General features: G+C 43.7%; 5 protein-coding genes across 5 annotated transcripts; 3 read left to right on the top strand and 2 right to left on the bottom strand.

Moving 5' to 3' along the window:
- Positions 1-532: 532 nt before the first annotated feature.
- O0I10_007248 (uncharacterized protein) lies at positions 533-961 on the top strand (the record flags this gene model as incomplete). Its single annotated transcript, XM_058487266.1, has 3 exons — positions 533-641; positions 698-790; positions 855-961. The coding sequence occupies 3 exons, from the start codon at positions 533-535 to the stop codon at positions 959-961; spliced, it is 309 nt and encodes a 102-aa protein (XP_058342081.1).
- Positions 962-1090: 129 nt separating this feature from the next.
- O0I10_007247 (uncharacterized protein) lies at positions 1091-3045 on the bottom strand (the record flags this gene model as incomplete). The annotated part of the gene is made up of 11 exons (XM_058487265.1): positions 1091-1163; positions 1234-1290; positions 1352-1652; positions 1706-1802; positions 1877-1971; positions 2028-2189; positions 2245-2290; positions 2362-2508; positions 2570-2626; positions 2700-2971; positions 3036-3045. 11 exons carry the CDS (start codon positions 3043-3045, stop codon positions 1091-1093), a joined length of 1317 nt encoding a protein of 438 aa, XP_058342080.1.
- A 515-nt stretch (positions 3046-3560) lies between these two features.
- Positions 3561-4129, top strand: O0I10_007246 (uncharacterized protein; the record flags this gene model as incomplete). Its single annotated transcript, XM_058487264.1, has 2 exons — positions 3561-3691; positions 3760-4129. The coding sequence occupies 2 exons, from the start codon at positions 3561-3563 to the stop codon at positions 4127-4129; spliced, it is 501 nt and encodes a 166-aa protein (XP_058342079.1).
- Positions 4130-8839: 4710 nt separating this feature from the next.
- O0I10_007245 (uncharacterized protein) lies at positions 8840-10066 on the top strand (the record flags this gene model as incomplete). The annotated part of the gene is made up of 1 exon (XM_058487263.1): positions 8840-10066. The coding sequence occupies one exon, from the start codon at positions 8840-8842 to the stop codon at positions 10064-10066; it is 1227 nt and encodes a 408-aa protein (XP_058342078.1).
- A 2093-nt stretch (positions 10067-12159) lies between these two features.
- O0I10_007244 (uncharacterized protein) lies at positions 12160-13703 on the bottom strand (the record flags this gene model as incomplete). Its single annotated transcript, XM_058487262.1, has 7 exons — positions 12160-12307; positions 12374-12614; positions 12676-12874; positions 12935-13273; positions 13333-13466; positions 13525-13606; positions 13668-13703. The coding sequence occupies 7 exons, from the start codon at positions 13701-13703 to the stop codon at positions 12160-12162; spliced, it is 1179 nt and encodes a 392-aa protein (XP_058342077.1).
- Positions 13704-14245: the final 542 nt, after the last annotated feature.

Genomic DNA, 14245 nt, shown 5'->3' with positions numbered 1-14245 from the left:
GGATAGAAACATGTATATCATACGAATGACACACTTGGCAACCAAAAAATGTCTAACGGAGAAAATCACAATGACGTCGTCGTCGTCAACAAGCGCCGCTCCGTTTTTGAACATCCATAGACCAGTCGCGAACAAAGATAGGAATTGTAAAGTTTAGGCAATGATGGAGGATGACGAGGCAGAAACAAAGACTTGCCAAAACTTATACCAAAAGTGGCTATCTAACTTTCCATTTCTATCAAAGACAAGTCATTACATAGAGGGGGCGGCAAAGGGAAGATATTGTAGCGCGCTCAGGGCAACCCTCATCCTTTGATATGTTATCAATCGCATGCCAACCATGACATTAAATGACCCAATGAGATAGACTAAACTACCACTTGAATGATTGTTTATTGTATCCATGCATCATTATTCATAAAGAGTTTCAAACATACACCACTGAATTCATTCATGTAGGAGGGCGGGAAAAGAAAAATGCACAAACATGGGAATCTAAACTAGCTCGTCTCTTTGCTGCACACACCACACTATGCCATATACACGAGAGGAACTGGACCAAATGAGAATCGCCATGGAAGGTGAATCTGCTTGGGATCGTATGAAACGCAAGTCTAGAGAAGAACCCCTTGTCCCAGCAGGTACATGTTTTTGACCCTTGGTATTGAACATTGACTTAACGACAAATGGGCGATAGGCGTGGCATTGACTTGCTTTGCATTGATTGCTGCTACTGTGGGCGTCAAGACTGGTAACCGCGCTTATGCAAACAACATGTTCCGTCTTCGAGGTATGAAAAGATGACACAGGGTCAAGATGGATCATTTGACTCATACAACAACCCTTTTCTATAGTTGCTGCTCAAGGTTTTACAGTGTTGGCCATGGTGGGTGGCTCTCTCTATTACACCTACAAGGAACAACAGCTCAAGGATGCAGCCAAAAAGGAGTCGTCATCGTAAAAACACACGTACCACACACACGCACACCATTTTGCATGGCATTTTCCCCCTCTTCCCACGCACTCCATCCAACATACACAACATACAACGCTGGTCAATGTATTTACAAATATATCCTATTCATCTCCACTACTCTGGTAAACGCCATTCTCGTAGACAGACACGTCGTATCGATTCCTGATCATGAGCAGCAGGCCGATGTCTATTACATATGTGTGTGTGTGTTGAATTAGTATATAAATCACGTGAATATGGTTGGGCAAAGGACATACGGATCATTGATATAAGGCACCAGCGCTTCCAAAGCTTCAATCTGCTTGCTTGCGAATCTACATAACGATGCATCAGTGTATATGGTCTTTTAAGGACGCCCCGCTCGCTTAAAAATACCTTAGATTCCTCATCTTGATATAGTCCACGAATTCTTCATCACTTTCCAAGATGGCTGCAGGAATAAAGCTGCTAATCTCTTCCTTTTCAAAACGTTGATTGAGATCCGATAAAGCTTGGATTAATCGGGAAGGTTGCTGTGTAAGGAGATCCTTGCAAACAATATATCTCTCCGAGTTGGCAGGTCGACTTGAAAGTGGTTTGGTGATGCATATCGTGTCAAAGAGTTGATACAGGATCCACACAAGGTTGGCAGTGAATTGTTGCGACATGTCAAAAAACTTGCAGACAAAGCTGCCACCTAGATGATAAAGGCTTAGATCATGGAGCATTGTTATCCTCTTCTTCAATTACCTCGTCTCAAACATGTCAACATGGTAATGATCTCGCATAAGATTAAACGACGTGCCAGTTGTTCTTGATGCATTTCGCGTCCCGTAAAATCAAAGCCCTGGATACAAGGATGATTCATGAATACCCATATCAACGCATCCATCCATCCATCCATCCATGTCAATCACTTACACCATCAGCAACGACCAAATCAACACCTCGATCACGCGTGTATTGTTGTACAATGGATCCAAATTCTCGGATATTGGCATCTTGGTAGAGATCACCTAAGAAAATGAATGTCATTAATCCGTTGCTTTCACTAGCTTAGTAGAACACTTACCTGTGCCATCGACACCATCGACTTTGGTGAAATTCAAAGGTACATCAGGTCGAAACTTGTCCGTGTGCCAATTGAGTTGATCTTCATGTGGCGATGCTTTGAGGGTGATACCATAACCATAGGCTGATCCTCCCCAGCTATGCACTCTCCATAACAAGTATTCTATATGTATCCTATGAGTATACCCAATCCAAGCCTATTTCCAATCTTGACTTACCTGTGAATCCACCCGGGCCACCACAAAGATCGGCAAATGTAAATGTCTAAAGATCATGTCAAAGGGGGGTTGGCATTCATATACATGCAGGTCCCATCCTTCTATCCATATACATACCTCATTGCCTTGTGTGCGTGTCAAACCAAAGGTAGCATCCAAGGCAGCCAACTTTGTCGCAGCACGATTGATAAAGATCGACTTGTTGATACGTTCAAAAGGATTACTCTTGCCACGAGCCTCGGATGTGGCATCCTTGACACGTTCCTGAAGAAAACCCTGGGTTAGCATATACACTAATACACCCAAAGTAACCATCCTTCCTTACTCGTAAACGTGTGAGTTGATCCGTCAATTCTGGCATATCCCAAAAGAGTCCACTTGCCTAGGAGAAAGAGTGAAAGTGTATGTGAATAGAGTGATCTTGCTGGCATGGAAAAGGATATGCAAAAACTTACAGCACTACCAGTCTTGATACGAATAGTAGCCACCAAATCATCAGTACCAAGTCGTTGCTCAGGCTTGCATTGTATAAAGTCTGTGCTGATGCGCATATCTACGGGCATGGGTCGTGGTCGATCGTGATGCGTCGGCATGCGGCGTTGTTGGTGTTGTTGTTGCTGGGATCGATCCCATCGATGATCGCGACTAGAAACGCGTTCAAAGTCTCGTGAAGAAGGCGGTGGAATGCCTGATCGTGTCCTTGTGGATCGGTAATCGGGATCAGAGTCTACAAGTTGCGTGTCAGGAATGTCGTTTTTGGTGGGTGGTTGTTCCTATATGATATGTATTACCTGTGTACATGAAAGAAGATGAGAGCGCACATGACGCGGAGACACAATTTGATGTTCATTATCCCACCGCACTCGCTGAGTGATCCAAGGATCCGATCGTACCATGTCTTTATATGGATTCTTATCTTGCATATGCTAATAAAGGATACCCCACCTTCCGGGATCAAGGATTACACTAGAATTCAAAACATAGACCATATCCACTAGTAGTAGAATAAAGACCCGTATCATGCAATCCTTGAGTGTTTCATTGTCGCATCATGACACGTCGTAAAAGAAACAAGGATGCTAAAAGTAGCTCATCGTGGGGAAGGCGTACTTGTATGCAACAATGCTTTCATGACAAGAAGCCATGTATATCCACAAGGGGCTGCGCGCTTCATTCTTCCGAAGTTTCGGAGGTGCTAATGCTACCACGCAACGTACTGTGTGTGACTCATCGATGATCATCCTGTCAGCGTCAAGATAATGTGAAGGTGCATCATCATCCATTTTTATCATTCTTCTTCTTTTACTTTTAACATCATGACCCGCCGCTATCACAATCATGAGGTTTTACTCGCTACCTCTGAATCGGATAAGAAAAAATGCATGGATGTACGCTACCAAGTCTTTATTGTGGAGCAAAAATACCCGGCCTACATCGAAGTAAACGAGTACGCAATAATGCTTCATGTATCCGATTGCTGGCATTGCATATCAACAACATGCTTCATCTCTGTAGACCCATTGATCCTATTGCCGACCATTTCTTGCTTATTGCCAATACCGTGGATGGTGATGATTCGCAAGGAGCAGGAGCTGAAAAAGTACCCGTAGGTACAGTACGAATGCATATCAATGATGAAGAAGGTGTAGCCATCTTGAGTCGATTGGCTGTCTTGTCAGATGCTCGGGGTTGTTCCTATGGAAAGATTTTGGTACAAGCTGTCATTGAATGTGCAAAGACACGAGGCGTTCAAGCATTGACCCTAAGTGCGCAGCATTTCAAGGTGGATTTCTATAAGCACTTGGGCTTCCACATTGATAATGAAGAGGTCTTTTACCGATACGACGTTGCCCATTATCATATGCGACTGCCATTAGAACCATAATAATCATTGGAATACATAATAGAGCGATAAAGTCGTTTTTTTATTCGATAAGCTCTACTACTACGTTGTTGTTTTCTTCCATATTTCGTTCGACGACAATGTACGGTGGCATGTCCGGTTTGTATGTTGTACGCTTCTGATGGGTTGCGTAGCCATTGCCCTTACCATTCAGTGTATCGTTACGTTCATCGGTTAGGAACGTGTAGTAGCGAGACCACCCCCGTTCATCAAAAATCCGGTGCATCAGGATGGGTTGGGCACCAACAAGTGAGGTGACGAGCCGAATAAGAGATCATGTCATAAGTTGTCGTTGACGTTATTCATGAATGGTTTGATTCGATGAAATAATCTCGGCTTGGTTGATTTGATTGGTGTTGAATGTACCCATAATGCATATACGTCGTGTTATCACGATCATGCATACATGCTTGTATGCCTTTCTGATATCGAAATACAATAGCAGCCATCCTTTCGCCAACACTCCTGTATGTCCATGCAAAGATCCATTGTCATAAGTGCCTTGAGAGGTGTTATACAAGGAGATGATAACCCGATGGGAAAAATCGCAATAAGCGAACTGTTGTAGGAGGGGTGGTTCAGCCTTGGCTTCCTTGGCTTGCAGGGATGTCTCTTGGAAAATCATGGTGGATATATGTCGTCGGTTTGTTGTGATCAAATCGAGCCACTCTTCGAATCCTTCATTATCGTTCGCCTTCATCTGCCGTACCACCGTGGTCGGTCTTGTTGTTTGCTTCACAAAAACTCCTCATACACCGAAAACTCGCATGTCGACAATTTTGACAAAACGGTGACATGATCTTCGTATGAGTGCAATATAATAGATATAATCTGTACTCATGTTCCCAGGTATATAGATATCGCCGCATAACTCTTTTAGAAGGCAAATCACTAAACAAACACATATCAATATACAAGCTAGAAACATGGATACTTATACAAAAGGGAATACATAATCACACATACCACAAAGGATCCATCAGGGAATGGGGTCAAAGATCACACAAAGACAACAATGGCCATCAGTTATAATGAACTAATTGAGAATGTTGAATGAGTACAGTATCCTTCTATTGGATAGCAAAGAAAACTTATCATTGATACTTACAAAGCGATGGAACTCTTGATCAAATACACAAGCAAATAAAAGAAAGAGATGCTGATGATAATGCTGGTGACAACAGCCTTCTTTATACGTGCGCGGGCGTGGGAATTGTTGTCCATACAAGAAAAGGAGGCTGTGATAGATGACTTGATTAATCAACATCTTGGAGTGCTAGGTCGAACGAGCTGCAGCGCCAACAGCTGATAGATCAATCCATTCATAGGAAAGGAGACGTTTGTAGGTCCATCCATCTCTCCCTGCAGGTTCTTTTGTTGTATCAAGCCAAACTATGCGTACATCGCAAAAGATCTAGCAGCGTACGGGGTTTTGAAACAGGTCAGCACATTTTTCAGTATTGGCAGCGTGTACATCGGCTTACATAGTATGTCTTCTTCAAACAGGATGCGCACATATCCAATCGACTTGATCCTCTTCAACGCCATGGTGATATCGCCATCCAATACCATCTTTTCCAAAGCGACCCATTACTATCTTGCTTGTAGTCCACGTGTTTTGCTTTCTCTTACCTTCATGAACTTTATCACCTCCGTGTATATAATGAACCGCCCACGGGTAGCTTTGGCAGATGCTGATCAGCTGAGAGACGATCTTTGTGGTGTGCGGTATCCATCTGGGCCAACCGTAATTCAATAGCTTGCATTCCATGACTAGATTTCCATTGGATTTGCCCCCATAAAGTTTGTAAAGAGGTAGTTGCTGGGCGATTGTGTGGGGATGCTGAAAAAGCGATGATAATAGTTGCCGCCGTCGTGAGAATCTTCCAATCAAGACACAAGCAGAAAAGAATGACATGTGAATGGAATGTTGAACGCTTCCTTTCAGGTGCCAATGAGATGCAGGACTTCATCAAGCAGCAGAGTCTTGCCAAGAGAAGAGTAAACCATGCTTGTTGTGTCATTGTCGTGGTCATCGATATCATCCACATTCCATCGTTATCTTTGAAAGTAAAACAGGCACATTAATAAATCTGGTATTGGGAGGATGATGTTCAATAATACCTTGGGTGGCCATCTCTGTGGAAGAAGGCAATTTTGCAGGAATCAGGTAACCAAATCACCGTTCGGTGCCATCACTTTCATAATTCCCATGAGCTCATACTTGTATTCGTTCATCCTCTCCAAATCAAAGAATGATCCCGCCTTCCCAATCATCAAAGAGTAATCACCAACATACATATCACGAGAACAGCCCTCTGTTGTGCGGTGGTGCCAAATGGACAAAAGGTACAGGCTGGGAGTCGAACCCAAAGAGATAGCATGCCCCAAAGTTGCATTACCTGACCAAGAACCTTTTCAATAACATCCTCATTCATTGCCTTTGTTCACTGCACTTGCCTCTTTTAGATACATAAAGACCCTTTGTTGTTGGTTACAGGAAACCGAAATGGTACAGCGTACTTGAGTTGAAACAAGGAGCGAGCTAATGAGCCAATGTAGATGACCCTTGCCGTCTATACAAGCTAACACGTCAATGGAACAAGTTCTGCTTCAACAATGGGCTTTGAATGTACCTGGTGCACCAAGCGTGGATCGGCATGGACAACAAACAAGAAGAGCGACGATATCACCAAGGCTACAACAACCCGCTGCACTCCCTGCCTAACAGTGTTCAGAACTACATTGATAACTCACAACCAACAAGAGCACTAGAATGATGGGGATACCGTGATTGGAGTTGAAGGGAGAAGGAGAAGAGAAGCGTTGTCTCAAGTCGTGGAGCTGCTGTCACCCAAGTTTAAATCCCCCTACTGCTATTACACTGAGGCCACTCAATGACCCCACACACACCATCCACCCATTGTCATCATCACCCTCACGATAGACAATCGGTACACGTAAATAAAAGAAATGATCCTCACGTATAGCAAAAGGGTGTGTGCCATTTTACACTTTACATGATAACGATGATGATCCAACAACAGCCATTACCTTACTACCAGGTTAGCTCGAATCAAGAAAGTTAAATGATGGGCATGCTGGGCTGGAGCAAGACATTCGTTCGTATGTATTGGATTCGACAACAAAGGTGAATGGAAGGAATGGGCTATTAGCCGGCAGTTTGCAAATAACTTACCAATTTGATTCTTCTGATATTGGATGATGTTTCTGTGTTTGAGCATTTTTCAATCAAATCTCATCGGATCAAGAAAGTTGAATGATGGGCATGCTGGGCTGGAGCAGGACAATCGTTCGTATGCATTGGATCGAGTAACAAAGGTGAATGGGAGGAATGGTTTATTAGCTGGCATTTTGAACTATTCTTAAATAGTGTACAAGAATCATGCATCGCCTGTGCTGAATGACTCAAGTTACACAAACACGTCCTCTGCATCTTTTGCTCTATTATAGTCATACTGCTTTACATTAAACAAATACCACTTCTCATATAGCATCACCCTTACAGCATATGTAAAACATAAAGGTGCCTGTACCTCCAAACTTTACAATCAAACGTGGGCTCTTTAATAGATCAACGTGCTTGTCGGGGTCAAAGGAATCTTGTGTCAAAGTATGAAGTTGATCGTGGCCAATCCCAGATTTCGCAATGTCGCTACCCGCCAAACTGGATCTGGCGGTCGACCTCTTCGACCACGACGACCCAAAAAATATTTTTTGGGCTAGTTGCGACATTGAACGTGAAACTTTCACACAAGGTGCTGTTGACCAAGCCGAGCCCATTGCTCTAATAAAAACCCCACGTTTCATTGTAAAGTTCGGAGATACAGGCACCTTTATGTTTGTAAGCGTGATGCTATATGAGAAGTGGTCTTTGTTCATTGTCAAGTAGCTGGGCCCTGGAGAGCCAAAGATGCAGAAGGACCTCTTTAGGTAACTCAGCTAAAAAGTCCGGACTTCAGGGACGATGCATGACAGGTACGCAAACCTCATTTCCAGGCCATACATTGGCAGCTAACAGCCACTTTTATCCAATCAACATTGTTGCAAAATGTACGTGATGGGAACGATGCTCCTGCTGCAGACATCCATTTCCATGACTAAAGTAGCTTGATCCGAGCTGATTTGGTTGAGTTACGGTCGAACAAGGATTAATCAGCTGAGACATTCGAACGTATGCTGATGTCTGGATTCATGTAATCTCTCTTTGACCGTAGCTCAGCCAAATCAGCTCGGATCAAGATTGAAGCATGGAAATGAATGTCTAAAGCAGGAGCATCGTTCACATGCAGTGGATTTTGCAACAACGCTGATTGTGAGGAAATGGCTGATAGCGCGCAATATATGGACTATTGTGGATAGACCATAAAGTATAATCCATCAATCCTTCCAGTCATGCAAAGTAGCTGAGTTACACAAAGAGGTCCTTCTGCATCTTTGGCTCTGTCAGGGTCTAGCTACTTTACATTAAACAAAGACCACTTGTCATATAGCATCACGCTTACAAACATAAAGATGCCTGTATCTCCAAACTTTACAATGAAACGTGGGGTTTTTATGAGAGCAATGGGCTCGGCTTGGCCAACAGCACCTTGTGTGAAAGTTTCACGTTCAATGTCGCAACTAGCCCAAAAAATATTTTTTGGGTCGTCGTGGTCGAAGAGGTCAACCATGTCTTCCGCGAATTCAATCAAATCGCCTGATAAGGAAACAGGCACTCAGTCTCGTCCTCAGCGTCCATCCTATGCCAAGGTTACCAGTACTCATTCCTCAACACGTACTCATTCCCCAACGCGGGATTCGTTGAAAGCAACGGTTCATGACAATACTGTACATTCGAATGTGTGGAAAGCCGGTGGATCTCCTGCTTCTTGTACCAGCTTGTTCTTTGACTTCACTTCTCGTTCCGAAAATCGCGCTACGCTTTTGTGTCATATAAACGCAAGCTTTCCCAACAATTGTGGTGCACGCCTTCACTCGGATCATGCTCGCCGTATTGTTGAACTATTCATCGATGACTCCAACGTTTACCAAAAAGCTTGTACGTCAGGCCTTGTCTTCAAGGATGGTATGCGTATCTTGCCCAGTGTGCCTTTACCAGCTGATTCTTGTCTCATTCATCTTCGACTAAGCAGCCTTCCTTTTACCTCTCGTGATAAGCTTACCGATGGAATTTGTAAGGCTCTCTCACCCTTCGGTGATGTTCTGGATTATGGCATTCTTCGTGATCATGACTCCAATCTATTCATGGGGCATGGTTACGCAACCTTAAACGTCTCAAGTTCAAAGCAATCTTCGTCACTCTCACACAAGATTTCATGGCCAAACTCCGAGGATTGGTTTTATGCAACATGGGCCGAAATGCCGCTTCACTGTCTCCATTGTCACAAATCTGGTCATTCTAAGTCTTCATGCCCTACTCATCCAAGCCGAAATCGCCCCTGTTGGTCTTGCGGCCAAAATGGTCACCGCGCTGCTAAGTGTCCCAATCATCGACCTATTGTCAAGCCCACCATTGACCCACCCATGTCTCCATCGTCTTCTACTTCCACTGCTACCAGCAGCCAATCATCTGATGTCTCAATGTTTAGCACCGACATTTCACCTATCGAAGCCCATAACGACATGATTATCAGCAATCATATTTCAGAACCCACAAATGACAAGTTATTATCCAACTCATCTGCGGCTCCGCCAAGTCCTCATTTCATCAACCTTTTGTTGCAGCAATTTCCCATGTCTGATGAAGCCAAGGAAATTATTCGAACTACACCGGTGCCCATTTTATCCACCCTTCACACTAAGCTTTGTGACCAGGGCAAACGTTTTCCGCCAACAACAATCACTTCCAATTCCTCCGGGAGTGTCTCTTCTATGAGACTTAATGATTCAGATTAGCGCGCTCTCACCCTTTGTCTTCTTTCATATTTTCCTTTCCACATATTGTATCATTTTAGGGGTATCACTCTCTGACATACTCCCTTCAATAAATTCGGGGCATACCAGCCCCCATACAACGAAGAGGTCGACCGCCAGATCCAGTTTGGCTGGTAGCGACATTGCGAAATCTGGGATTGGCCACGATCAACTTCATACTTTGACACAAGATTCCTTTGACCCCGGCAAGCACGTTGATCTATTAAAGAACCCATGTTTGATTGTAAAGTTTAGAGATACAGGTACATTTATGTTTTACATATGCTGTAAGCGTGGTGGAGCTACTTTCTGCTAATGGATGGTGTCGAGAGTACTATGTATATGCAAGGTGAAAGACACACCGTGAAATGGCAAATGGTGGTTACACACACGCCTTTGACAGGTTGTTGCACAAATGGAATGATGCTGATGGTTTTAGGTAGCGTTGGCTCTTTATGCGCAAGCATTCAATGATGAAGAAGGTACCCATTATGAAAATGAGAATGACAATGGATTTATACAAGGATGCTGCTCTGTTTGGTTGGGGAGTCATTGTATTGGTTGGACGAGTTCAGGAGTGGAGCTGCATTGATGACGATGATGATGTGCACAGACATACATTCACGCCACCTCCGGCCACAGTAAACTCATGGATAGCTTCATTGCGAGGACTATGCTCAATTGAAAATGACTAGTGGTTATTCTTGTTGGCCCAAGTGTATAGGATGTTGTTGAGGTACATCTTCACAACAGTAACCATAGCAAGCGGGGTGGCGTGGAGTGCACAAATGGGGAAGTGGGAGGACGACAAGGAGTCCCTTCTTCTTCACTCCCTCTTCCCAAAGCAAGGTAAGAGTAACTCTATTGACAAGCTACAACGCATTAACAGCTGGCACTCCTTTCAATGTACAGCGTCAATTGGATGAACCGGTGGTCAATGGCGACACTTTCCAGTTGCAGACATTCAACAACAAGTACGCGTGCTATCTACCCATGACTCAAGCTTCCATTGCGATACCACAACATGTACGTTCAATCGCTGCATTACTTTATTATTCAAGTTGTTCGTTATTATACTAAAGCTGACGTGTAGTTTGCTGCTCTCTAATTTATACAAGGTCCAAGGGGGCCGTTGTGTGTATTGGTTCCATGGTTACCACACAAGGAAGATGCATTTACATTGCCACTCGTCTTTTGCGTATCTTGACACGAAAAGCGAATGAACTTCGTGGTATCTTACGTTGCATTTATTATGCCATAGCTTGAATATGTCGGATGATGGTACCTGTGGCAGCAACAAGACATTGACCTCAAAGCAAGAATGGAAGACACATGTTTTACTGGTATGCATGGTATTGGATTTACAAAGCAAGACCTGTTAAGTAACGAGCATTCATGAAACAGCAGCATCAGATTATGGAAGGGACGGAGATGCGGTTATTTGAAGCAAGAATGCTATTGAGAGATTCATTAAGGTAAAGGGTTCATTCTGGGATTTGTCGAGTCAAGTGAACTTACGAAAAGAAGAAGGTGGCAGGCTCTTTCTCGGCTATATCCTGTTATCAAGAAAGCATGTAAAGCATGTCGTTTTACTGTACTGGCGAAAAGAGACGACCATGTTTGTTAGCGGAACTTGGTGCGACTCATGGTGCTACTCCACTTTAATGCATCCACTGTTCGTACGACGGACTACCAGGTATAGCCTCCATCATTGCACGACTTTTGCTTTCCTCGACTTGGAGCAAAGATGGTATTGACAACATGCGGGATCCACGGCTCATAGTGGTGTCGAAGTTGGCTTGTGAATGCCTCATGGCAAAGGGTTACTGTTAAATCTGGAGTTTCGGATTTGGTTGGATATCTCAGCAGCAAGCAAGCAAATGATCATCATGTGGATGTGGTTGTCGATTATCGTTACGATGCTCTGGAAATCAGCTACATGCAGCTCGTCTCTGTTACTATTGGTGGATCGTCCCATCGCAATAAGCAGTTCGTTTCAAGACCCCACCTCATTACCATATGCGAATGCCATTAGTAGCACAATCATTGAATTACATAATAAAGTTTATTATTCGCTAAGCTATACCACGTAATTGTTTCCTTCCATTTCCTCTGCCACGATGCATTCCTCGTCCTCGTCCTCTTGCTCCCTCTCTGAAGGCTGATGGTTCACCAAAAGTTTCCATATTCAGCTGTTTCTCGTGCCAGGGTTTCTTACGATAACTAAAATAACAATAGCAGTCAATACCAAGCAATGACATATCACTAATAGAAGAATAAAAGACTTACTTGGCTCCCTTGTGATCTGCTTGCTCTTTTGCTTCACACGAAATGTCATCAAAGAAACTTTTGCTCTTATCATAAAACTGTGGCACGACTCTTTGAGTATCCTCTTCCTCCAAAAGATGGCGTAGCTCTTGCTTGTCAAATTTGGCATTGGATGACGCAAAATCGAAATCGTGGCAAGGCACTGGTATCTTTTTCTTTCGCTTTGTTCGGACACTGCTACTACGAGATGGTTGCTTTTCTGCTGTTTTATGAAATCATACGTTAAAAAGTCATTCAACATGCGATAAATTGAAAGCACTTGCCTTTGGATAATGATCGCCGCTGCTCTTTCCCAATGCCAAGTTCGCTCACACTCTTGGCGAGTTGTTCAATAGACGATGCCATTTCCTCACATGATTCCCTCCTGTTGTTGTACGCAGTCGTTGATGGTATTTCGCCATTCTCATCATCCTTGAGATCGGGTTTACGGACGGGTTTCATTGATATGGGCTCTTGTACATCCTATTCAAAAGACTCATCAATATAAGATCCCTCCCAGCACAAGATAGACATGTGACCTACCTCGGTATTAGCTGTATGCGGTACTTGAGTTGTTGGTGTTGGAGGCATTTCTGGTTTGTGTATCATAGGTATGGCAGGGATTGGCATCTGTGGACCATCGGTTATGAGGGGTTGATCATTATAGTAGCTTGGATAGTTGAATACTGTTGGAGTTATTGTTGTAGGACCTGGCGTTGGATAGGGTGGTTGCTGCGGATACTCAGTGTTGTGGAAATAGGGCGTTGCTGCTGGTGCTTGGATATGTGATGAAGAAGATGGCGGTGGTGGTGGAGGTGGGTAATAGTAGTAGCCATACTGTTCTGGTATCATCATCGGTTGTGGAGGAGGATGGTAGCTATTCTAATAGAAGCCTTATCAGCCAATGTTGGTTGCTTGTGATATAAAGAAAAGGACAATACCTTGGCATGTGATGGTGCTTCAAAGACTTGAAGATCCTTGATATCCGAACCACGAAAGACAATGAGACCGAATACAGCGTCTGAAGGAGGTACATGCATATCACCTCGTCTCCCCTCAGTACCATAGGATACCACTATGATTATGCAATACGTTGGCAACTGGAGAACCAAGTCCCACTGCAAAAAGCATACCTTGCTCCAAGGACAATGTGGCATTCGTTGGGTCAATGCTGTGTAGAATCCCCACGTAACGAATGTCGCTTTTGGACACGAGCTAAAGGACGACGAAAAAAGATAAGCTCATGGGCCGTGTACCTTTGAATGACGGGACTTACCGAGATCTTTGAACCAATGTAGCGCAATTCGCTCATGGCTTACTCGCGTCCGGGAGGTATAGTAGTAGAGTGAGGATAGTGGAGGAGAAAGAGGGGTGGGTGATAAATATGGGTAAAAGGGAAGGGAACAGAGATTGGAACAACCTAGGCCTAACAATTGGTCTGTGACACAAGGTACCTCTTTCTTTTTAAAAAGCACAGACCCCCACCTCCCTTTTATGCATTTGCTGTACTTGCCACTTCCTGATTTGTATTCTATCGTCCATTAAACAAGATTATAGTAGCCGTATTTTATGCATGATATGGTAACCATGAATCGGCATCAGCAGCAGCAGCATCAGCAGAAGCAGCAATGCGGAATGTGACACAAGCAAAGTTGGCTGTTGACTAACTAGGATAACAACAATGGTTCCTTTGTCAGTCAAAAAGGACATCATCACTCATCTTGGATATCACATGCGATATGAATACGTGGCATGTTTGATCAATGTAAACACAGCCGCAAGTTGCACATTTACGCTATGTATCAATCTTGTACAACAACTAGCTGCATAAAATCAGAGTCGCAGTTTATTCCA

This window comes from Lichtheimia ornata (assembly GCF_029851405.1).
Source record: "Lichtheimia ornata isolate CBS 291.66 chromosome Unknown scaffold00034, whole genome shotgun sequence".
NCBI classification, from domain to species: Eukaryota; Fungi; Mucoromycota; class Mucoromycetes; order Mucorales; family Lichtheimiaceae; genus Lichtheimia; species Lichtheimia ornata.
The sequence above is the reverse complement of the archived record's forward strand: the minus strand, read 5'-3'. Positions and strand labels throughout refer to the sequence as shown.